The 27226-nt window shown below is 35.7% G+C and overlaps 1 protein-coding gene across 1 annotated transcript in view; it reads right to left on the reverse strand.

The window, feature by feature from the left end:
• Positions 1-27226, reverse strand: part of NAALADL2 (N-acetylated alpha-linked acidic dipeptidase like 2) — a 1210813-nt gene that overhangs the window by 448090 nt on the left and 735497 nt on the right. Inside the window, exon 7 of the mRNA XM_064590309.1 lies at positions 20981-21131. Coding sequence (XP_064446379.1) covers positions 20981-21131 — 151 coding nt within the window. The remainder of the gene's footprint in view (positions 1-20980; positions 21132-27226) is intronic.

Genomic DNA, 27226 nt, shown 5'->3' on the forward strand with positions numbered 1-27226 from the left:
CTAATGAATGGATAGACAACAGGTGCCATGCCCATTAAGTGGAAAATTATTTGGCCATATAAAAGGAGTGAAGTATGGATGTATGACATGGATCAACTTTGAAAATTTTATACTAAGTGAAAGAAGGCAATCACAAAAGACCTTTTATTGTATGATTCCACCTGTATGAGATATCCAGGGTAGAGAAATCCATAGAGACAGAAAATGGAGAGCAGTTGCCAGGAGTTGGAGGGAGGGATAAATCAGGAGTGATTACTAATGGGTACAGGTTTTCCTTTTTGGAGTGATGAAATGTTTTGGGATTAAACAGTGGTGATTTTTGCCGAACTCTGTGAATACACTAATACTAGTGAATTGTACACTTCAAAATGGTGAATTTTATGATATGTGAATTATACCCCAATGATTAAAAAAATGAAAAATAAAAATAGAAACTTTACTGGAAGTTGTACCTCCTCTGTAACTGACTTCTTAGGCAGAGTGAGGAATGTGTCCATCCCATTCCTGTAGGACCTTATTTTTCGTTCTGGACTACTGTTACATTGTTTTGTAATTCTCTCTGTCCCTTCTGGATCTTTACCTTCTTGAATAAGAAGACTCTCACTTTTGCTTTCTTGTGCTTCGCTTATAATAGTCACTGAGAAATGCTTATTGATTGAATAAAGGAGGGCCCTCTTAGGGCATATAAATATATCTTGAGGGAAAGAAGACTCCATGATCATGAATATCTCTTCTTTACTTCATCAAAACCAAAAGGGTGCTGGTAAGCACATTGAATAGTGTGACAGGGGCTTGCCTCCACACTCTAGGGCCACTTGAAGAAGCTATGCTGCCACAAAGCTACTCCTAAAACTCCCTACTGAGAACTGCCTTCTCTATATAGAAGTAAGAGGACAATGAGTTATCCAACTGCCATGGATCCCAGTTGGAATTCCTCCCAGAAGGGATGATCCAGAAGTACCAGTGGACTTTATCCCAACCATTGAACTCTGCTCTATCCTGCAGGAGCTGCACAGCTCACTGATCTCTGGCCTTGTTCACCATTCTGATGTAAATCACCTAGCACTTCCTACACTGAAAAGTACGGTCTAAGGAAAAAGTCCTATTTTACCAACATCTACCCCATCACATTGAAATTTGTTTTCATAGCAGTCCTAACTATATCACAGTTATTTTCATATTTATAAAATTTGCAGCATTCCTTTTATGTCTTCTTTTTTTTTAAGATTTTATTTATTTACTCATGAGAGCCAGAGAAAGGCAGAGGCAGAGGGAGAAGCAGGCTGCCCACTGAGCAGGGAGCCCGATGTGGGACTTGCTCTCAGGACCTTGGGATCATGACCTGAGACAAAGGCAGACGCTGAACAGACTGAGCCACCCAGGCGCCCCCAGAATCCAGATTTACAATGACATTTCTTTTTTTTTTTTAATGTTTTTATTTTTATTTATTCATGAAAGTCAGAGAGAGAGAGGCAGAGGCAGAGGGAGAAGCAGGCTCCCCGCTGAGCAGGGAGCCCGATGCGGGACTCGATCCCAGAACCCTGGGATCATGACCTGAGCCGAAGGCAGACGCTTAACCATCTGAGCCACCCAGGCGCCCCACATGACATTTCTTTATTAAAATGGACTATCTACTAACTGGCAATATGAAATTTTGATTTATATTTACCAAAATGATTCCTCTCCTATGTTTTGTTCTTGGTTGAGAGAAGAGAATGTAAAATTATTAGAGATTTACCAGTGATTGTGAGTATCACATGCTCTACACTTGAAACTCTCACAAGGCTAAAAATAATGATCCACGTAACTTAATTATAGACTGTTAAATAGTGATGTGTTGAGATTACCTTTCTTTCAGAAAGTGATGCAACTCTTTGCTGACTACTCAGTGTCCAGATTTTAACACATTTCTATATTAATTTTGAACCTTTTGCCCCTAGGAAAATCTTGATCCCCCTAATCATATTCCCCTTATTTTACTTCTGAACACAAGGTCTATCCAAATAGGCAATGAATACCTGAGGAAAGAAATTCTTAATCTGGTTTCTATAAGTCCAAAAGGGGGATTATCTAGAGATACCTTTTTTCTAGGGGAATCCATGAATCCTCTAGAATTATAGGTAAAGTAAATATGTTTTTATGTATGGGTCTTTGGAAAGAGGACACATGTCTCAAAGTTGTCAGCACCTCAAGTAATAATTGCCACTTATTTTTGTGCTTATTCTCATTAACAGCATTCACTCTTTTGTTCAGGTATAATATGTCCACAGGATCAAGCTAGACACTGGAAGGGATTAAAGACAAATACCAGGCAGCATTCAAAGATTCAGGTATTTCGTGGTGCAGTCGAAGAGACAAGTCTGGTATTTTTTCATTTTTATATGGAACATAGTGCATTTGTGACCTCCAAGTTCCCTTTCGGTGCTAGAAATCTAAAATTGTGAATCATTATTCAGACGCAGCAGTGGAGTTAAAAAAGGGAGAAAAGAAATAAACAGTTTGGATGTGTTGTACTCCTTCACACTGCACTCACCTCAATTGAGCCTTGCAATTTCAAGCTGGAAGATCCCTAACGTGGGATCATCCTACCCCCTCATTTTGCACAGGCTCTGGAATTTTGACTACTGATTGTAGTCCATGCGTGATGTGATTGCCACTAGTTGCAACACTGACTCCAAGATTTAACACTGTCTTCCTGAAGTCTGCTGAAAACTGACTTTGAACTGCATGCCAGTCCACTGTGTCAGCTCGGTGGTGCCCAACTCCCGGTTCTGCTATGTTGCCAGAGGCTGTACTCGAGGCTGTGTTTGGTGACTCTTTCAAACTCCTCCTGCCCTAGATCTAATTACCGTACTTCACCTCCGTACACCAGCAGTGCAGTTACTGGGCTGCCTTCCCTCCTTTGTCTGCAGCACTTCAGCTAGCTCAGCTGAGGCACTGACTCACTCACTTCCTTGAGCATGCCTTCCTCGTCGCATCAATTGACCTGACAGGGCCACAAGGCTCAGTCCCAGAGCAGGTGTAGGACTGATCTGAACTTTATTTAAGGGGAACCCAAAGGAGTCTTGCATCCCTGTCCACAGATTAGTGACTGTGATTTGCCTGGGACCTGGAACTCTTCATACTGGTCTAGGCACTCAGTCACTGTTTTGTTTTTTGTTTTGCTTTTTTTCTTGTTCCTCTGCCTTTCCTAAATTGATAACCTGCCCAGCATTTCTGCTGCTCTAAAACTGGGACCCTGTAATACTTTTTATAATTTTCTCATGGGAACTGGGTCCCACTGCAGAACCCCATTGCTGAGATTGCCCCAATCTCTCAGCTCCCTCCCACCTACAACTATTGCCCCTTCCCTGCGTCTTCCCACAGCAACCTAATGTAGAGTTGTTGTCTTTCCTAGGCTTTTAGGGAAGGCTTGGGATGACATACCAAAAAAACCAATAACTTAATATTGAATATTCGCCATCACTATACTTAAAAATGGATCAAATCTGTCCCATCACAGGGACTTTCTTTCAAGTCGTGTCTTCTCTTAGGGTCAACTGAACGCAGACTGTTCCACCTCTCTTTTAAGAACCTCTCTTCCACCACAGAATCACATTCCTCACATAGCTTTGTGTATGTAAAAACTCATTTATATGCTTTGCTACTGTAGAAGCTGGGAAGTCCAGTTTCTCCTGTGAAGGACTAGGACTGATCAATTAAGCAAAATTCCATGCCCTTCTTTCATTAGAGCTGATGCCAGAGCTAGGGTGCTAGGGCCTGATTATACTGGATTGTCCAAGTGATACCACCATCAAGTCATAAGCCAAAAAGAGTTACTTAGACCTAATCCGGAATAGAGGCCAGTAAACGACCATAATAGTTGTTGCACTCAGCACTTTTTGTTTTTCTTCTTGAGAACTGTGAAAATAGAGGCATGCTAAAGGTGGATCACTTTCCTTTGTACTTTTTATGATAATGTCAAAGAATCTGTTTTTATACCTTCCAATTGTATTAGTTTGCTAGGGCTGCTATAAAAAAGTACCATCAACTGGTTGGCTTCAACAACAGAAATTTGTTTTCTCACAGTGCTGGAGGCTGGAAGTTTGAGATCAAGGTGCCTGCGGGGTTAGTTTCTTCTGAGGCCTCACACCTTGGCTTGTAGATGGCCGTCCATTCTCTATGTCTGTGTCCTACTCTCCTCTTCTTAGAAGGACATCAGTCATATTGGAATGGGGTCCATCTCAATGCTCTCATTTTACCTTAATTGCCTCTTTAAAAACCCTGTCTCCAAATACAGTCTGAGATACAGGGAGTTAGTACTTCAACATACGAATTTGCTTGGGGGAGGGAAATTTAGCTCATAACACCCCTTGACTGAAAATCACCTGGATTCCATGGTCAAATCTATTAGGAAATTTAGTTCTAATTTAAATAGCATCACCATATCATTCAGTAAATACCTGTTATTTTAAGTAGCTGTTCATGGCAACCCCTTTTATTCTCAAGTGTTCTGGTTGGTCTGTATATTTCATAGTTACCCTATTAAGTCTGAAAAAAGTTCCTTGGTTTTGTCCCATTTTCTCTAGTGTACCAAAAGCCATCCCAGGAACAGCAGACATCACCCTGATTGAGGTTACTGAACAGTAATCTGGCCTGTGACTACTCAGTTTAATATGCATCATGGATTCCAAAGCTTCCTTGAAATATTGGAATGACTGAGATTTTCAGAGTCATATCACAGCAATAACTTAAGTATGTTTGTGGAGCAAGTGAAAATTTCAATAAGATGCATTCTAGAAATAATTGCCTAAAGCACATTATCTTTTTGGCCTATTGCTTAAAAATGTGTATATCTGTATTATCTTAAGAACTGTCAATTTATCTATCTATTTTTCTCAGGATAAAAATGCATTTCCTATTCTATTGGTGATATAAGAACAGTCACCTGAGGGACTGGTTAAAGAAAGCTGTTTAAGAATTTTGTTCAGATTTGTGTTTTAAAAAACAGATTTTTGAACATGGTCAACGATGAACCAGAACAGATCATGCTGAGTAAAAGATTAGCTGGGATACACTGATTTTCCAGACTTGAGACTACACCAAAAATTCAATTATAAATCTAATTACAACTTTAATTGTTAAACAATCAACCAGATTATTTTTTTGTTGCCGGGTGTTTTGTTTCCTTTTGCTGTCACCACGTGACCTAATCAGCCCTGCCCTTTCAACTTTCTGTATTACTTTTTACATTGTACCTCAAGCTACAAAATGTGCAAAAGCTGAGGTACAAGCCATACATCTCTGTGTAGGGGCATAAAACTAGGGAAGGATTTGCAGCAGAAAGGGGATGAGGCAGGTGCTACAGGCCAGCAATCCCACAGTATGTTTGACTAAAAAATAGTCCTTCCAGATGCTCCTCTGAAAATGAACTCCATAGTCAAATAAATTTGGGAAACCTCCCAGACTACAGTGCTTTTGGAGTTTTGGAAAACACATCACAATAATAGGTTTTAAAGGTCTGTAGTAAAGAAATCTGTGTCGCTTAGTTTAACCCTCCATTTCCTTAATAAATGTACTGAATATACTTCTGTAAATGTTATCAAGTCAAAAGCCTGAGGAATTAATGAGAAGGAAAAGTAGAAAAGAAAGGCTTTCAAGAGCTTCTGTGCCCAGTAGAAGGCAATGAGGGTATTCAATAATCATATGGGGTATATGCATGTAAGTCACAATTTTTGTGAATATATAGGTAGTATCACTTCATGTTATTCAGGACTCAAGGAAAGAAAGTTGGTTATCTGACCTGTTTCCACCAAACAAGTTAATTTTTAATGCAAAAGATGTACCAGAGTCTGGCTTTCAACTTATTACAAAAGCAGTCCACATTTATATTCCTCAAAAGTCTAACACTGAGATGGTTATCTCTCAAAAAAACATAATATTCCCCAGATTTAATTTTTTCAATTCTCACTGAAAAATTTAGAACTGAGTGGCTGTTGATAAGCAAAAGAAAGTAGAACATATTTTTTCATCCAGGATGTATCTCTCAAATGAAATTGTATGGGACTAAAATTTACAATGCTGCAGTGTGAAGCAAATGTAATAACACTTTAAAGTAGCATTACAAGATTTATTTTTACATAATTAAAATTCAAAAACTCTTCAGAGAATACTGGAAATGGAAAATGTTTACTTTAGGAGCACTCAACTATGTTTTGGTTCAACACTAAACCATAAAACAATTCATGGAGCATACTCAACATGTGGTTCTTACAGTCTGCTTTGTAAATAGATTTTAAATAATTCAAGTGGTAAAAAAGGACAAACAATCTTTGATTCTCTAAGATTATACACAGAAGAAGTCTCATGGATGATCTAAAACAGTAGTTATCACCAAATTTTGTATAAAATCACACTGCTTCAGGCATTTATTCATCCAATAGAAGTTTTCTTAATCATGGAAATGCTCTATAATAGCCACATGTGGCTACTGAGCACTTGAAATGTGGTCCCTATGACCGAATTTTTAATTTTATTTAATTTTAATTAATTGAATTTAAAATTAAATAGCCACATATGGTTAGTGACTATCATATTAGACAGCACAGATTTAGACCTTGTACCTCATGACCAAGAATGGGGCGAAAGCCAAATTTCTGTAGTTGACATAGTGATGTCATGTCTTTACATGCCACTCTGTCAAGGGGGGTACTTTTAAAGCTGATGTTCTCAGTGCTCTCAGCAGAGAGCCACCAGCTGTTAAGCTGAGCCGAGTTTGCCTTAGTCATGGAGAATCACTTTACCCAGTGGCATGCCCTTCTTGGGGAGGCACACATCCAAAGACTGGCTTCAGAAGAGGCATAAAGGCCTGATCATTCAGTCCACTCATGAACAATTCTGACAGACCATATGCTCATGGGTGATTGGACTGTTCTCTAATTCCACTTCTACCCCTACCCAATCCTGCCTGTGCTCTCTTTTTCCCATAAGCATCAATCCCTAATAAAAATTCTGCCAACTACACTTTCTCTCCATACCTGTTCCTGGAGAACCCAGCTAATGGCAATCTTTAAGAACTGATAGGGAGAGGTTTTTAGAATTGTTCAATGGAAAAAAAAATACAAGTAAGTATTAAGGTATGCTACATTTTATGTAAAATTGAAGGGGGGGATAAGAGAATATACATTTATCTGCTTATTTTCTAGAAAAAAAAATTACAGGGAAGACCACTAGGGAGTGAGTAAAGTGAAATGGAAGAATTTCATCCCACGGGGGGAAGAGAGTGACACTACTCTGAGTACTCATGTTTGTATAATTTTGACTTTTGGAACCATGTTATATTTTATACTAAAAGAAGTCATTAAAGACAGAGGGAATAAACATTTAAAGTGAAATATAAATAGAAACAAATAAATCTAAACACATTTTGAATAAATAACAACCACACTAAAGAGAGGGTGAGGATGAAGAACTAACCCAAGAAATTTCTGATCAAATATTTTTACTGCATACCCTTGGTTCAAAGAGAAGAACCATGCGCACGCACACACACACACACACGCGCGCAGAACATAAGTTCTTTGTACTACTCTACCAATCTGTCTTTAATCTTAAATTATATCAAAATTTAAAAATAACAAAAATAACTAAGAAAATAAATTTATATGTATTAATATAACTGCTTTTAGGAAAATCAGCAAGATCTCATCTATATTCTTCTATTGCACCCATAGTTTCCCAATTGCAGCATATATAATCTTATGTAACAAGATCTCACACCTCAGTTACTGCACTTTGCTATTTACATATGAAGACTGACAAATATGGGTGCCTGGTGGCTCAGTCAGTTAAGTGTCGGACTCTTGATTTCGGCTCAGGTCATGATCTCAGAATCCTGAGATCAAGCCCCACATCAGGCTCCTCCCTCAGGAGGGAGTCTGCTTGAGATCCTCTCTCTCCCTCTCCCTTTACCCCTCCCCACCATGCTTTCTCTCTCTCTCAAAAAAAAAAAAAAATCTTAAAAAAAAATTGACAAATAGGTAGTTTCAAATCTTGGTCTATTTAGCCATATTTCCACTTAAAGTTTAGATTTACTTTATAATGAATTTGCAGTGAAGCTATAAAGAAACTAAACATCTTTACTACATCTGGTTTTGCAAAAGGAGAAAAATACACAAAAATCAAATGCCATATATAAACAAACAGTTTAGCATTTTCATAGGCACATAAAGTAAAGTAATTGATTAAAATTCAGTAAATGATTAAAAAATATTTAGGAAACAAATATTGTTAAAGAAATTCAATATTATATTATTGGCTACTACTAATTTTAAAAAGAGATTGCTGGATGAACTAAGAGACTGCTATGCATAATTTTATGTCAACAAAGTGGACTATGTAGAAGGAATGGATAAATTTCTAGAAAAATATGACCTACCAAAATGAATCATGAAGAAATAGAAAATATGAACTGACAAATTACTAGTAAGGATTTTAAATAAAAAAACCTCCCAAAAAAGAAAAGTCCAATTGGCTTCACTGGTGAATTCTACTAACTATTTAAAGAAGAGCTAATACCAACCCTTCTTAAAATCTTTCAAAATATAGAAGAGGAGGGAATACTTTCAAACTCATTTTATAAAGTCAGCATGAAACTGATATCAAAGTCAGACAGGGACACCACCAAAAAAAAAAAAAAAAATGAAGAAAATCACAGGCCAATATCCCTAATGAACATAGGTGCAAAAATCCTCAACAAAATAGTAGCTAACAGAATTCAGCAGTACATTAAATGGATTATACATCATGATAAAATGGAATTCATTCATGGGATACAAGGATGTTCAACATATGTAAATCAGTGTAATATACCACATTACAGAATGAAGAATAACAATCACATGATCTCAATAGATATAAGGAAGGCATTTGATAAAATTCAATATCCATTTATGATGAAAACTTTCAACAAAGTGAGTATGGAGGGAAAGTACCTCAAAATAATAAAGACCATGTGTGACAAGCCCACAGCTAATTATTATCAACAGTGAAAAGCTGAAACTGAAAGCTTTTCCTCTAAGATCAGGAACAAGATCACCACTTTTATTCCACACTGTACTAAAATCCTGGCCAGAGCAATTAGGAAAGAAAGACAAAAATCCAAGTCAGAAAAGAAGAAGTGATGAAAGATGACAATACACTAAAGGCTCCACCAAAAATCTGTTAGCATAAACAAATTTAGTAACGTGGCAGAATACAAAATGAATATAAAAAAATCAGTTATGTTTCTATACACTAACAATGAACTACTGGAAAGAGAAATTAAGAAAAAATTCCATATACAATAGCATCAAAAAGAATAAATTATTTAGGGGCACGTGGGTGGTTCAGTCGTTGAGCGTCTGCCTTCGGCTCAGGTCATGATCCCAGGGTCCTGGGATCAAGCCCTGCATCGGGGTCCCTGCTCTGTGGGAAGCCTGCTTCTCCCTCCCCCACCCCCCCTGCTTGTGTTCCCTCTGTTGCTGTGTCTCTCTATCAAATAAATAAATAAAAACCTTTAAAAAAAGAATAAATTATTTAGGAATAAATTTAACCAACAAGGTGAAATATATGTACACTGAAAACCGTAAGACCTTGACTTGAAAAAAATTGAAAAAAAACCATGCAAATAAATTTGAAGATATCCCATATTCTTGGATTAGAGGAATTAATATTGTTAAAATTTCCATAATACCAAAATAGATAATAGATTGATATAATCCCTATAAAAATATTAATGGCATTTTTCACAGAAATAGAACAAACAATCCTAAACTTTGTATGGAACTGTAAGAGATCCCAAATAGTCAAAGCAATCTTGAAAAGAAGAACAAAGGTGGAGGTAGCATGCTTTCCAATTTGCAACTATATTACAGACTATAGTAATCAAAACAGTATGGTGTTGGCAAAAGCAGATGAGCCCATAAATAAACTGATACATACATGGATAATTAATTATGGACAAAGGAGCCAAGAATATACAATGGGGAATGGACAGTCTCTTTAATAAATGGTGTTGGGAAAATTGGATAGCTACATGCAAAAGAATGAAACTGGACCCCAATCTCACACCATTCACAAACATAAACTTAAAGTGGATTCAAGTTTTGAACATAAGACAAGAAATCGTACAACTCCCAGAAGAAAATATAGGTGGTAAGCCCTTACATTGATATCAGTAATGATATTTTGGATTTGGCACCAAAAGCAAGGCCAAAAAAAAAAAAAAAAGCAAAAATAAACAAGTGGAATTACATCAAACTAAAAAGCTCTGCACAGCAAATGAAACAATCAACAAAATAAGAAGGCAACCTATGGAATGGGAAAATATATTTGCAAATCACTTATCAGATAGGGGTTAGTATCCAAAATATACAAGGAACTCATATAATTCATGAAAGAAAAAAAGAAAGAAGGGAAGGGTCCAATTGAAAAGTGAGTGAGTAAAGGACCTGAATAGACATTTTTTTTTAAAGATTTTATTTATTTATTTGAGAGAGAGAGAGAGAGCATGAGGGGGGGGAGGGTCAGAGGGAGAAGCAGACTCCCTGCTGAGCAGGGAGCCTGACGTGGGACTCGATCCCGGGACTCCAGGATCATGACCTGAGCCGAAGGCAGTCACTTAACCAACTGAGCCACCCAGGCGCCCGAATAGACATTTTTTAAAGCCCATACACAAATGCCCAGTAGGTACACGAAAAGGTGTTCAACATCACTAATCACCCAGGAAATGCATATCAAAACCAGAATGAGATATCACCTTACACCTGTTAGGATGTCTATTATCAAAAAGTAAAAGACAAAAATGCTGGTAGGATGTGAAGCAAACCCTTGTACATTGTTGGTGGGAATGGAATGTAAACTGGTACAGCCAGTATGGAAAACAGTATGGAGGTTCCTCAACAAAAGAAAAATATAACTACCATATGACCAAGACTTCTGTGTATGTATTGAAAGGCAATGGAAACACTATCTCAAAAAGATATTTATATTCCTATGTTTATTGCAGCATTAATAATAATAACCAGAGTATGAAAACCACCTATGTGCCAGTCAACAGAGGAATGAACAAAGAACAAAGAAATTGTGGTATACACACACAACCAAATAATAAGGAAATCCTGCCATTTGCAAACACTTAGATGAACCTGGAGGACATTACACTAAATGAAATAAGCCAGACGAGGAAAGACAAATACTGCATGGTATCATTTATATGCAGAATCTAGAAGAAGAAGATGATGGAGAAGGAGAAGGAGGAGGGGGAGGGGGAGGAGGAGGAGGGGGAGGAGGAGGAGAAAGGATAAATAAAGAAAAGTTGAACTTACAGACTTATAGAAACAAAGTAGAATGGTGATTGCCGGGTCTGGGAAGTAGGAGAAATAGGGAGAGTCTAGCAAAAGTGTACAAACTTTCAATTATAAGAAGAATAATGGCTGAAGATCTAATGTAAAACATGGTGACTATAGTTGCTGATATTGTATTATATAGTTGCAATTTGCTAAGAGAGTAAAAGTTAAGTGTTCTCAAGAAAAAATAAAAAGATAAATAAATATGTTAGGTGAGGAATGTGGGGATCCTTTGCAATTTGTACGTATTGACTCATCATACTGTATACCTCAAATACACTGAACTTTTGTCAAGTATTCTTCAATATAAAGCTGAAAAATGGAAAAAAAATAAAAAGGAGTTAATGAAAGCCATAATTACCTTGACCTATTTAGATAATTAAGCAAGAGTGTCACATTTAACATGGATATAGAATGTTTTACTGTAGCCACTATATAACTAAGTATTAATTTTCAAGTTGCTTTAGCATAATACAGATTATTTTCTGCCACTAACTAGAAAAGAAAAAATGAACAGAAAACCGTGCCTTATTTTCTAAAAGACATCAACAAGGAATACATTTGAGTTGACTATAATTGCTGATTTGGAAATCAACTTCTTAAAATACTAAGACTTAATATATAAGGCTATGAGAATCCTGTCTCATACTTCCACCATGTTAATTTGCCACATGTTGAAAATTCACTCTTCATAATCAATAGTTCAGAAATAAAAAGATTGTTATTATTTTTATATTGCCTTTATCATTTGATAGTGAACGTAAAAACAGACTACAGTGATTTTTTTTAAGTTTATGTCTGACATTAGTTCTATTAATGATATTTTCTCTAAGATAGCTTAAGTTTGTCAATAGTAAGACCTCCTGCTACTGTAGTTTATAGGGCCTGACCACAATAAATAAAAAAGTATGAAAACTGTCTGGGAAAAGCAAAATTAATTGTGTTGTGGGGGCACCTGGGTGGCTCAGTCCCTTAAGTGTCCAACTTTGGCTCAGGTCATGATCTCAAGGTCCTGGGATGGAGCCCTGAGTGGGGCTTTGCGCTCCGCAGGGAGAGGATGCTCCCTCCCTCTACTTCTGCTCCTCCCCTGGCTCCTGCTCGCACTCTCTCTCTCAAATAAATAAATCAATATTATTTTTTTAAAAGATCTATTCATTTATTTGGGGGGGCAGAGGGAAAGGGAGAGAGAATCTTAAACAGACTCCCCACTGAGCAGGGAGAGTTGGGCTCCATCTCACCACTCTGAGATCAGGACCTGACCAAAACCAAGAGTCAGACACTTAAGCACTGTGCCACCCAGGTGCCCCAATAAATAAATCTTTAAAAAAATTTGTGTTGTACAGGCATATTCCTGCTCTTTTATGCAATTTCAGCTGATATTTTCTGCTCAGCTACTGTCTAGTACCTTGAAAAAGTAAGTTGTACCCATGATTAGAACAACAATTTGTATCTTTGAGAAAGATAATCAGATGGCTGTATCTTACATGGTTTAAAGCTATTAAGTAAAAAGGTTAATAAAGTTGGGGAAATGACAGGTTTTGAATATATTCCACTAAAATAATCTATATAATTTTGTGGTTGAAAAAATAAAACAAGGTCTTTTGTCGTTACTGTTTTTCCTCATATACTTTAGTTAATTAGTTGTTCAATTTATTTCTTTTATAATAATTTCTTTTATAATTATTGTATTTTTGTAGATAAGAGTAGAACAAAATACTCTGGAAGAATATTGGCAATTGCATATGATTCAATCCAAATTTGTTCTGATGTCAAATTGATACAGTCTAAACCTGCAGGCAAGCTTTATAATTTTACCATTATATTTTATATTTCATTTTTAACATTACACTTAAGCATGTGTTGAAAGTAGGGAGAAAACAAACAATTAAATCCAAGTGTTCTTTAGCATTAAATTTAATCTTTTGATGTCACACCAAATGCAATTCTTATTTTCATAAATCTAATTTACCTAAATTTTATGGTTGATGCAAGATAATATTAGTGGAACCCCCGTTAGGTTAGAAGTTGGGCAACTTGGGATTTAAGTGCTGGTTATATGAGTCTGGTCACTTTGATTAAAGCTCAGTTTCTTTAAGGATCAGTTTACTCATCTAGAAAGTGGGGACAGTAAAAGCTGTCCTGTTGAAAGATCTAATAAGATAAAGCCCACAAAGCACTATAAAAATGTAAAACTAATTTTTCTGTTGTTTCAACTACGTTGTTATCTTCATTGTGATGGAAATTTACTGATAAATCATTTTTTCAAGCAGTAGATTTTATCATCTTCTTAGAATCCCCATATATTTTTGTGGAAACTTCGATTCTGAAACAAACTGTCTCCACTGATAGAGTATGTGTTTCGTTTAAAATAGAGTTCTGGGTACAATAATAAGAACATTCTGATGGACTAATAAACCATGTGGAATACATATTGTCCAGGAACAATAATCATTCAAAAATATTCTTTACAGGGCTGTAATCTTAGACATTTCAGCAATCAATTATAAATTTCCCTGTTTTGGACCAAGAAAACTTATGTAACTAAAATTATTTTTCAAAACAAAATTTAGATTTTTGAAAGGAAGTTTGAATTCAAACAATCTATCTTTTCAAGATGTTGCAAATTAAACTTACAGAAAAAAAAATCAGCTTAACAGCGAGCCACTCTTTAAATGGTTCTTAGGACCAATTTGGACAATATTTCATGTAAATCTGAAGCCTTCAGGACACATACAAGAACCACCAGGTAGAGTAAGATAATAAAAATACAGACACTTAATTTTTCCCCAACAAAGTGACAAGGCATTTCATGCTGTGAATATCTAACACTTTGACAACTAGGCACATATTTATATTTCCTGCTATTCTAGTCAGGAGGAACTGTCTCAGTTGATTTAGTGCCAACTCAAGTCAGTCTTTAGACATTTGTCCAGGTAACTGGACCAAGAACACCTGGAGAAGACTTGTCACAAATTACAGTGATATTCTTTATTCTTTGAATGGTTTGGGTTGGCAGAGGTGATGTTGAACAGACAGCAGGTAAACAACACACAGATCCACTGAATTGTAACACTGGGAATATTAAATAAACTGTGTCATTAGATACACTTAACTAAAGTAAAACCACTGAAACAACTTTCTTCTCCAGAATTTAAAACAAAGAAAAAATGGGGGAGAAAACAGGATTGTAACAAATAGAGAGGGGGACATACACACAAAACTTTAAATCAGGATGGATTTCAGTAAATGGGATATAAGGAGAATTAAGTCTAAGGCAAGATAAAAGAAAATTTGGATTTCAATTAACTAGCTGCCCATAGATTAGACAGGCAGTTATCTGGAGATTGTACTAAAATTAAACTCTAGAACCAGCAGAGATTTCAGAAGATAAATTATTTTTAAAAAATATGGAAAGAAAAGGATTTCTAACTACTAATACTATTTCTAGTCTGGTTGTCAGACAATCAGAAGCTTACAAATTGGGGAAGGATTTTCTTTTCCTTGTTTCAACATCGACTAAATGATACACTCCTTGAAAGTGTCCATTTCTTACCTCCCTATTTTTATTCTCATCCATAGCTTTCTGATTCCCTCTTTGTTTTGAACAAAACCAATTAATTACTTTATTTATTCATTTTTTAAGATTTTATTTATTTATTTGACAGAGAGATAGAGAGAGAGGACAAGTAGGCAGAGCAGCAGGCAGAGGGAGAGGGAGAAGCAGGCTCCTCACTGAGCAGAGAGCCTGATGCGGGGCTCCATCCCAGGACTCTGGGATCATGACCTGAGCCGAAGGCAGATGCTTAACAACTGAGCCACCCAGGTGCCCCCCAATTAATTATTTTAAGCTAAGCATATATTTGATTATGACTGATCACTGGTGTTATAATTATGACCAGTTACTATGTCAGCTCCTATGCCACAGTTATATGAGCCCCTACCTAACATGATCAAGTTTTTGTGCCTCAAAACTATATGAACCTTATATGAACCATAAAGTCTCTTAGAATTCTAAAATTAGATGGTTCCAGTGAATGAGGTTTGCTTAGATCATAGAATGTTTGAAATACTTGTAGCAAGTTGGTGGAAGTAGGTATGATGAAGTCTGATATTTTGGACACTTAATCTTTGACATATTGGATAAATTATCAAAGGAATTAAGAGAATAGATTAGACTTTTAATATCCTAATATCTTAAGCAGAATTTCTGCTGTTCTGAGTGGTAGAATAGGTATGAAAGAATTGACAGAAGCATTTAAGGAGAAAAACCATGGATTTTGTAAACAGACCCATCAGAGGTACATGCTTATACACACTTTTTTTTTTTTTTAGTTTTAATTAGGTTAATTAAAGTCAGGGTATAGCCCAGAGTCCGAATCATCACAGACAAGTAGTCACATTAAAGGAACAAGTTATTCACTCATTCAATATTTACTGAGAGCTAATGGAGTACAAAAATTGGGTCCAGGATCCAGAACACAAATATTCCTCAGTCCTGACTGACATGGAGGCAGGGAAAATAAAAGGCAGCAATATAAGATGTTGAAAGAACGGTAACATGAGGTCACAAAGTTTAGGTCAGTAGTCGTAGTGGCCCAACTATGATTTGGAAATGAAGCATAAAGTTCTCTAGCTCAGTAGGTCTCAAAATTCATTTGCATCAGAATCATCTAGAGAGTTTGTTAGAACACAGATGGTTGGGCCCTTCCCTCAGAATTCCTAGTTAAGTTTGGGGCAAAGTTTGAGATAATGTATTTCCTTACAAACAATCTTGTAAGATCTGTATCTATATCTATATCATCTATGTATCAACACATATATTACATTAGTATAATTCTTTTTAAGGTAAATAAAATAAGGCTCAGAGTGATTAATATGCCAAGTGAACCTAATGGCTTGTTTTTATGAAAAGAATGAGAAGACATTATTTTCTGTGACATAGGAGAAAAGATTTTTTAAAAACTTTTTTCATTCTTTGCTGTGACTGTACAATAATCAAGAACTTTTTGGATATGCAATGAGACTTACTGAGCAGAACTACCTTTTTTTTTTTTTTTTAGTGTATAGTTCTGCAAGTTTTTTTTTTAAATTTAATTTTACTATGTTTTGTTAGTCACCATACAATACATTGTTAGTTTTTGATGTAGTGATCCACGATTCATTGTTTTCGTATAACACCCAGTGCTCCATCCTTAATACCCATCACTGGGCTAACCCATCCCCCACCCCCCTCCCCTCTAAAACCCTCAGTTTGTTTCTCGGAGTCCATAGAGCAGAACTATCTTATAGGAAGTTCCTGTGTCTTATTTGAACAACCTATTTGGATCATATGTTGTGGAAGAGTGCCTTGGCATTCTTATTAAAAAAACACCTACTTGAATCAATACAAAAATTGTGGTACACTTCCCAACAATAAACTGTTACATGGAACCACAAACAAACATCAAAGACATTATCTAAGCAAAAGAACCTGCACCTAACATAATATATACTCCATGATAAAAGTGACACTGGTGCTTAGCAAGGGCTCGTGATAGGGAATGACTCTGAACTTTCTGAGGTGATAAAAATGTACTATAGCTAAATAGGCATGGAAATTACATAGGTATATCCTTTTGCCAGTTAAGTTATGTGCATTTCAATTTATGTGATTTTTTTTGGTAAAAATAGCAAGTGGCGCTATGGGGTATGAGGAAATGTACAGACCACATAAAAATAGTAGAATGTAGATGTTGACGAAGCAAGGTGAGGCATATGGAAAGTTCATTATGCTATTCTGTTTATTATGTATATATTAAAAACAAACAAATAAAACCACCTACTTGGATTTGTATTATTCTATACCCTTCTTTAGGACCTCATTATCCTTAGATTAATTAATAGGACAGAATTCCTAAAATTGGAAAAAGAGATAGTTTTATATTACTTCCTCTAACAATCATTTACCTAACAATATTGTAGAGCATTAAGTCAGATGCTGTTATTCACTTTGAATAAATTATTATTTGTAGTTTTTATTTACAATTCGCAACCTGCCTTCTCCTCCTCCTTCCCTACCCACAAAATTGAGGAGGGTTGTGTTATTTGTTCTTAAATGTGAATAAAACTATAAGACACAGAGATCTTAAGATAATTGCAAGAGGAAGGGATAAATGAATCAGAAGCCAGTGGTATAGTCACTACGGTTAATCAGAGCTTCTTAGCAAACAGGGCAAAAAGAGAAATACAACATATTTAATTTTTCCTTTTCTGTATATTTTATAGAGATTAATATGTGAAAAAGAGATCCTCTCACCACACCACACACACACACACACACGTGTGCGCACGTGCCACTGGCATGATATCTGTAAAAGAAATTTTCATGTGAGTCCTCTATATTAGTAATATAGTAAATAAAGTTATTTATTGCACTGATACTTTTGTAATTGAGTCTAAGAATTTTGACTTCTAATTTTGCTCAAAATGGTTAGTCATTTCACGATTGTTAAGGAATGTAGGCAGCAAGGATGACTACTCATATTATAAAAAATTTTTTTTAAGCAGGATTATAAAGGAATGATGGAAATAGGAAATCATGAGTTGGCAAATAACCATAGAAATAATTGTAACAAAAAGGAATCATTGATGAATGCTATTATTTATGAGGAAAAGTAAAATAAGAAAGGATATTTAGGTAGCCTCATATTATATCTTGTATCTTCCCAGAAGATATCCATTAATTACATATGGGAAAAAAGAGTACCTATACGGTAGAGAAAATTGGCAGCCACCACCATAACCAAGAGATACAACTTAGCCTCATGAGAAATGACCCATACGTGCAACATGTACCTCTTCATATAATGCATTGAGAAGAGTATACCATCTCTTCTGCAGCATTCCTGCCAAAAATTTATAACCACAATCTAATCATTAGAAAATATTGGACAAGCTCAATTGAGACATTCTACAAAATAAACTTCCAGTATTTTTCAAAGGGTTAAGGTAATAAAAGAGAAACTGAAGGACTGTTTCAGATTGGAGAGGATTAAGTAAACAAGGCAACTAAATGTACCATGGAACTCCAGATTGGATGCTGGATCAGGAAAAAAAAGAGAGAGAGAGAACTGGAGAAATCTGAATAAAGTCTATAATTGGTTAATAGTACTGCATCAGTGTTAATTTTATGGCTTTGATGACTATATAATATTATGTAAGATGTTAATATGAAAGAAGTCTGGAATAAAGTCATACAGATTCTCTAAATACTCTATTTGAAATTTTTTAGGCGCTGAAATTATTTCAAAGAAAAGGGAAGGAAATGGAAGAAAAGAAAAGGGACAAATAGGAAAGGAAAGAAAAGGAAAAGGAAGTGAAGGGAAAAAGAAAAGGAATGGAAAAGGAAAGGAAAGGAAAGGAAAGGAAAGGAAAGGAAAGGAAAGGAAAGGGAAGGAAAGGAAAGGAAAGGAAAAGGAAAAGGGAAGGAAAAAGAAAAGAAAAGAATAAAAAGAAGGAAAGAATAGCCAAACTGTGGAAAGAGCCAAGATGTCCATTGACAGACAAATGGACAAAGATGATGTGGTATATATACAATGGAATATTATGCAGCCATCAAAAGGAATGAGATCTTGCCATTTGCAACGATGTGGATGGAACTGGAGGGTGTTATGCTAAGCGAAATAAGTCAATCAGAGAAAGACATGTATCATATGACCTCACTGATATGAGGAATTCTTAATCTCAGGAAATAAACTGAGGGTTGCTGGAGTGGGGGAGTGGGAGGGATGGGGTGGCTGGGTGATAGACATTGGGGAGGGTATGTGCTATGGTGAGTGCTGTGAATTGTGCAAGACTGTTGAATCACAGATCTGTACCTCTGAAACAAGCAATGCAATATATGTTAAGAGAAAAAAAAAAGATAGCAGGAGGGGAAGAATGAAGGGGGGGGAATCTGAGGGGGAGATGAACCATGAGAGACAATGGACTCTGAAAAACAAACTGAGGGTTCTAGAGGGGAGGGGGGTGGGAGGATGGGTTAGCCTGGTGTTGGGTATTAAAGAGGGCACGTTCTGCATGGAGTACTGGGTGTTATGCACAAACAATGAATCATGGAACACTACATCAAAAACTAATGATGTAATGTATGGTGATTAACATAACAATAATAAATAAATAAATAAATAAATAAATAAATAAATAAATAAATAAATATCCTAAGAAAAAAGGAAAGGAAAAAAAAGCATTCTGAGATTGCTTGAGACTCTGGCAAACATTTTCCTAGATATTATGGAATTCTACAATTATGAAATGATCTGAGCCAAAAAAAATGTTAAGAGCAAATTTTGCCAACTGGTCAATTTACCAACTTAGAGTCTTCATAAAGTAGCTTTTTGATAGTATTGCAGCCCATTGATCTGTCACAAAAAAGTTACCTATAATATGCAGACTCTTGAAGCAGAGGTGTTATAACCCAAGGAAGTTAGAGCATTTGCAAATGAGAGAGGTGGACTGACATTTTTGGTGATGTAGATGGACACTTCCTAATTTTAATTTCAAAATTCTAATAATGAGACAATAGACTATAAAAATACATATCAATAAGGTCTCAAGGAAAATTCTTAAATGTATTGTTAAAAGTGTACTTTAGAGGACAAAGCAGTAATCAGTAGACCTAACAAAATTTATAAATTATAACTTATATTTGATTGAATTTACTTCTTTGTTGGAGAGTTATTGATTAATCAGTAAAGTTAATATACATAGAGGACAAGTGGACTTGAACAAGATAATTAGAAAGTCTTTTGTGACATTTTGTAGAAAATGGAAAAATTTTGACAGAACACATGAGTAATTACATGATTTTGTTGTTGTTGTTAGTTCAATTATTGACTGTAGTGTCATGGTTAATGGGTTGCTATCACCCTGGAAGAAGGTTCACAGAGCTTCTTCCCCAGCCAAGACTATATTAATGGACTACTTGTCAATGATACATTGGACAGAAATTCAATGATGCAGGGAGCACCCACCAAATTCAGTTGTCTTCTCTCTGCCACCTGACCCCCCAATAACATGAACAACTTATTGAGAAAGAGAGAAGGATGTTTGATGCAAAGATGGCCATTTTCTATGCTGCCAGTGAGTAAGATCCCTTCCCTTAGGGAGCCAGACAAGTTGATCCTATAAATGCCATTCTTTTCCAGCATCATTTCCCACTACTTAAGTCACCTAACCGGACCATGTGTACCCCTAGACTCTGTACTTAAAGTAATTACAGACACCCTAAAGCAGCAGGTATTTCATCCTTCTAGGTATTTGTATGGTTTCGACCTATATGAGGTGTTTGTCCCACCTGGTATTAATTTATCTTTCAGTCAATCAATAACAACATATAAAATATGTTTTTCTTTGCTAACAATACTGCAACTTATCCAGACAAAAATCTATTACAGACTTCTAAAAAAGTTTTATTCCAACAAAGGAATAGTCTATAACTTGAGCAGATAAAAATCATTTTTTGAATATGGAGTGGTAAGAATTCTTCAACTTTGTTATCCCTTGATTAATTTAGCATGTACTTATAAATTACAACCTGTAATGCTTAAAAGAATAATAAAGGTTAACAGCACACTTACCCACACTTGGATAACCAGGTGTTGAAGGGTCTCCTCCTGGGTTCAGTGATACCATGAAGGTATCATGGCTAAGATTTGCAGTCTTTGGTAAATCGCAAGGATCAATATACAGAAGAACACCACCAAATCCAGCCTTTTCCAATAAGGAAAGCTAAAAGAGGAAAAGAGAAAACTATTAAAAATATTATCCTATGCATTGAAAGTAGTGCCATTTGGTAACTGTCAGCAAAATAAGATGACTCCCCCCCACCCAAAAAAAAAATAAATAAAATAAAATAAGATGACTCTCTTTTCTGGGTTTTTTCTTTTAAAATGAGCAGGCACATCAGATTTCCCAATTATCAATCCACTGGCCTCTTCCTTTTTTCCTCTGTCTCAACATTATTGTAGCAGCATTCCTATAATGTCTGTATTTGATTTCAGTTGTCTGCACATGGAATTTCTCCCTCTCTCACTTTTAATTATCTAAGTAGATCTGGAGTCTCACTCTCATGAGATTAACAAAGGATCTACCAAAGACAAAATTCTGCTGTAGAAGAATTTTTCTGGCCACTATCATGTCCTTCCCTTAAAGCCAAGTCACCTGCAGCATTTTGAGATTATTTCCTAGAGGGCGAAGCCTGTCATACTAGTTGCTAATTTGTTGAAATACTTTTACACTGTTTGGCAAATAGCCACTGTCCTGAACCCTCCTGAGGGCCTCCACTGTCCTAGTCACTGTGATCTATGCCCTGGATATTCCAGTCATACCTTGCAGATATAGCAACTGAGGGATGGAAAGAACCAAGAGGCCTCCTTCTGAATGGTCAGTTCCTGCTCTTTGTCATTAAAGATTTTGAAAACAGTTCCTGATTACTTCATTTGAGACGTATCTAACGCAGGTTTCTCTCTGTTTTTCAATATGTACATAATATATAAGTATGATGGGGCAGATGAACCTGACATTTCATGTTGTTTCTGTTTTAGCTTATAAGTTAATTTTTTTGGGTAAAGAGCTTAGTGTGACTTACCCGATGTGAGAAACAATACTTATAATTTGGTAATCCATGTGTTTCCCATGAGAGAGGAAAAGCACATAGGGGGACACTGGGGAGCGAAATAACGAAGACTATGACTAGGAATCAATATGAAATGTAGGGAGTAGCTGTTCATTGTGTGACTCTAGTTAACACCTATACTTCGCTTCCCAGGAACTGCTTTCTTATTTATTAAGTTTTACAGTGGACTAAGCAAGGTGGCCATTGTAGGCCTAGCTGGGCCCCTCCATGAGGACAGCATCATGCTTATCTTCTGTACCAATGTACATATGCACTTAGCAGGCCCAGAGTAGTCATTCACCAGTATTGCTAAATGAAGGGACAAACGAGAAAGATGCTGGCTTGCCACAGCAGCAACTCTTTAAAAAGAAAAAGAGAGACTTCTGAGGAAATACTTAGGATGCACTTATTTTTTCGTTGTTTTAAAGATTGATTGATTGATATATTTATTTATTTATTTATTCATTTATTCATTTATTCATTTATTTAATTTATTTATTTTAGAGTGCAAGTGGTGGGGAGGAGCAGAGGGAGAGGGAGAGCATCTCCAGCAGGCTCCCCACTGAGCGCAAAGCTGGATCTAGGCTCGATCCAAACACCCTGAGATCATGACCTGAGCTGAAATCAACAGCCAGATGCTCAACCCACTGAGCCACCCAGGTGCCCTAGAATGCACTTCTGTTGTAAAGTAAAACATATGATTGGACATATAATATGGTTTTTACATAAAAGAAGTTATATGCAGAAAAATAAAAAAAAATACTTGATTTAAGTATATTACATTAATGGCATTTTTTCAACTCCCTTAAAAATATTCTGTGTTTTCCAATTTTTGAGTAATTAACAAGTAGGTATTATTTAATTAATATATTATATGAAATAAGATATATTTAATTATTAATCAGAAAAAATAACCCTTAGAACCTAAGCAAAGAACAATTGACTCATATGTTGAGTTACGATTTTCTCGTCAGAGGGAGAAGAATTTAGGGAGAGGGAAGAATGAGAAAAGGAAAAAAGAGCAAAGAATATGTTAATAAGAGGGCCAGATTTAAGACTGACTCTCCAAAAGCTCACACTGAAGTCCTTAGGGAGGACTTCTAATATTTAGATGCTGAAATTGCTACTTTTAAAAAGAATGATCAATGGAATGATTTTGAAGGTTCTGCTTACTATAGAAGAATAAATCAAGAAAAATATGAACAATTCCAGAAAGCAATTTTTAAATATTAAAAATTGCTTTTTAAAAATTTATTAAAGTGACTTATGATCATTAGAGAAAAAAAGACAAAATAATAATAATAATTAATAATAATAGCAACAGTCCTATTATCCTATTATTCTATCACAAAATATTCTATCTATTATTATCCTATCCTATTATCCTATCCTATTATTCTATCAAGAAATAGCAAATGTTAATATGTTGGAGTTTCAAAACCCTTTTATTTGGGCTTAGACACATATACACATATCTTAACAAAATAAGACCACACACCATAAATTTTGTAATCTATTTTTTCACTTAGAAGCACATACTAAATATTTGTCCATGTTGATAAGTATACTTTTATACAATATTAATAGCTGTATACTATACATATGTGAATGCTATAAATAATAAAATAATAAAATATAGAAAGGCTGAAATCATGCCATTTGCAATGATGTGGATGGAGCTAGAGTGTATTATGCCAAGTGAAATAATTAAAGAAAGACAAATACCATACGATTTCATTCATATGTGGATTTTAGAAACAAAACAGATGAACATATGAGAAAGAAAAAAGCAGAGAAAGAGGAAGCAAACCATGAGAGACTCAACTATAGAGAACAAACTGAGGGTTAGGGGGGTAGGCGCTGGGCTAGATGGACGGTGGAGATTAAGGAGGGCACTTACTGTGATGAGCACTGGGTGTTGTATGTAAGTGATGAATCACTAAATTCTACTCCTGAAACCAACATTACACTACATGTTAACTAGAATTTAAATAAAAAATTGAAACAAAAAAATATATAGAAAGGCTATCAAATATTATTTGACCAGTCCTTGGCTGTTGGTTTTACAAATTTTGAATTTTTTATATCATACTTCAACAAACTTCCTTATAGCTAAACCACTGCACAAATATATTTCTTCATGAACTATTATTTCCACAGGTAAAATTTCTAGGTGAAAGTATTATTATTTCTATGAGTTTTGATAAACTATTTTCCCTCCAGAAAAGCTCTAACAAGTTACATTCTTACCAGTCATATATCTGAGTACTTGTTTCCTCTATCACCAGCATTGCATATTACTTTTTAAGAAATATTTGCCAATCTAGCCAAAAATTACATGTCCATTTTTTAAATTTACAAGTGAAGTTAAATTTATTTTTGTTTGTAATTTTGGCCACTTGCATAATTTTTTTGAGAATTACCTGCTGGTGAAAATTTTTATGATTCCTGGGGTACTTAATCATTCACAACTACATATTGAGTGTCACTTTTGTGCAGGTAATATGCTGGGATTGGCATATGGAGATAGGTAGGACAAAGTCCCTGCTCTGCTCTCAGGAAGTTCAGTTAACCGGTGGAATGATGAATGGTTTTCATCTCAAGTGTTAACCCCAATTAACTGGCAATGAGTGGCTGCCTGGGGGAAGCATTTTGAGGCCAAAGTGGACAATGGCTCTGTGAGAGATGTCTGCCATGGACACATGAAAGGAAAGTGGTGATTCACATCTTTTTGTTGTTGTTGACCCTGCAGTAGTGGGATAGTCACATTATCTTTAAAAATCTCTTTTAAAAAGCCAGTACATTAACTATTTGACTATTGAAAGTTTAGGAAAACTAGTGACTTAGAATTTATCATAATCAAAAATAAAATGCTACAGTTGCATATTTTGTTTCTTCTGATTATGTTTGGTAAAACACTGTGATTCCTTTTATAATCAATATATAACATGATATTTTTCTATACATGACAGCTTACAATGAGGCAATGCAGTTTAATAGTATGGTATCTTTTGCCAGAGTTGATTAATTCCCTACAACCCTGAAGAGATAGCCCTATGTGTGATTTTAGCCCCCTCTTCTCATCCTCTGCCTGTAATGGTTAGACCTGAGGTATATACCTCTCCAATGTTGTCAAATCTGGTTCATGATGCTGTCCCTTGTTGGCTGCCCTAGAGCTCTTAAATAAGTAGCTTAATTTGGTGACCTAATTTTAGAAATTATCTATTGCTGGATTTCCACTGAATTTGGCAATTGAGGCAACTGCCTATATTAAATCAGATTTTTTTAAAAAAATGTTCCTCTGCGTTGTTAGCATTGCATTTTGAAGATGGTGAGGTAGTGGTTGCTTAAAATTTTCAAAGAATGTACTATTCTGGTGAGATCATATTCTTTAAAAATGCATTCAAAGGCAAGTCAATATAAAAAGGATGAAGCCAGCTGTCATTGAGTTGTCTGCTTTTGACTGTCCCTGGGAGCACAGGTAAAAGTTGTTAGCTCTGCCCAGCACCTTTCATACCTTCAGGTCGCTTGGGCCTAGGTTGATGATTATTGGGGGTCTAATTCATGAAAAGAGAGGGCAAACGTAAGGCTAAGATTTCCTAATACTAAACTTTGATTATCCTTTGCTTCTCTCTCTCTCAAGTACATATGTGATAAGTTTGGGGTTCTTTGTCATGCTTTCCACTTTGTAAACTAAGACAATGTTCAACATAATAGAGCCAGTTAGAAATTGGAACAGAGACATAAAAAAATGAGTCAAGCAAAGGGTATTGAGCTCAAGTGTTATAAGGTCATGTACAGCAAGCCACGGCCACTGGCTAGTATACTGTATGACCCATTAGGCTGTATCATCCCTCAAGGGCACCATTTCCTGATTTACACAGAATGTCATAGGAGTATGTTTCCATGAAAATAGAAATCGGTAAACCAGCAGCGTCCTACTCACATAGCTTCCACCCTTTTATTTCGCTCAAAGATTACTAAGTGCTGAGCCAACATGAACCTTGCTTAAGTATTCATGGGTGCTAAGATCTCAAGACACCTGAGATGCCTGAGATAGGTGCTGGACTAGAAACTGAGAAATGGTCAAGTCATCCTGGGACACTTTTCTATTTCTTTATGCAGTCAGTCAATTCCCTTCAAGCTAGGTCATGGCTCCACCAACAAAAGAGGCATCATTTGAAACAATTATAGTCCTCAAAGTAAAATTCTATTGTATTTTTTATCTCCAGGAATTCATCAGGATTTGATGGGTATTTTTAGTAGCACTAGACTGTGATCTACTTGAAGACAGGAATGCTATAGCTTTATTTTATATCCCCAGTGCCTGGTATAGTACCTGGCACCAAATGATTTCTCTATTGTTGAGTTAATGAATAAATTAGTGTATGTATCAATGAGTGAATGAATACATAATGCATATGGGACAAATGTATTACATGAATGTTATTTTATTCCATATTTCACACCCACTGGCTGGAAAACATGCAATACATTTTGTTTGTGGCATTTTGTATATATGTCTGTTGGAATATGAATATAAGTATTAATCCATCTTGTTTCTGAAATTAAAACACACACACATACTCAATTAAATGTGTTGTTTTCTCCTTAAACTTCTATAAAAATGTATAATTAAAATAGAATTTGTTCTGATTTTTGTTTTATTTCATTTTATGTTTTGTTATCTAAGAGTTAGAGATAAGGAGTAGTGGAGACTAATGCACTGGGATTTGAACATGTGAGTTTGTCTTGTTGACAGGGTCTTGCAGATAAAATGTCTTTGGCTAACTTCAAGGTGACTGATCCCATATTTCTTGTTGTGAATCATATTAATACATTTTTCCTTGTGTATAGTGTATAAAGCTAGGTCCTAACAGTTGCCAAATAATTGCCTCTGAAATAAATGGTACTACAAATCCATGGGCAGGATACAGCAGTCTTACTGAGCAGATCTTACAAAACTCAAAGCTCCCTGAAAACTACTCATTCAGGGAGTAAGTAGTCTGGTACCTAAAAATGGTCCAACAGAGGCTTATATTCCCATTGCCTTAAGACTGGCAGCATGTGGGTGGCTGCATGGTATTCATATATTCAGGGAAAAAATCATTTGAAGGAGATCAAAGCCAGGAATCATGAAAGGGAAAGGACCCTGTTCTGATTCTTGTCACTTAACTTCTTTCCTTCTTGACTTTTATTCTATTCAATC

The sequence above is a fragment of the Mirounga angustirostris genome, unplaced genomic scaffold (assembly GCF_029215605.1).
Source record: "Mirounga angustirostris isolate CCGP_5_RB_7025 unplaced genomic scaffold, mMirAng1.0.hap1 SCAF_1, whole genome shotgun sequence".
Classification (NCBI taxonomy): Eukaryota; Metazoa; Chordata; class Mammalia; order Carnivora; family Phocidae; genus Mirounga; species Mirounga angustirostris.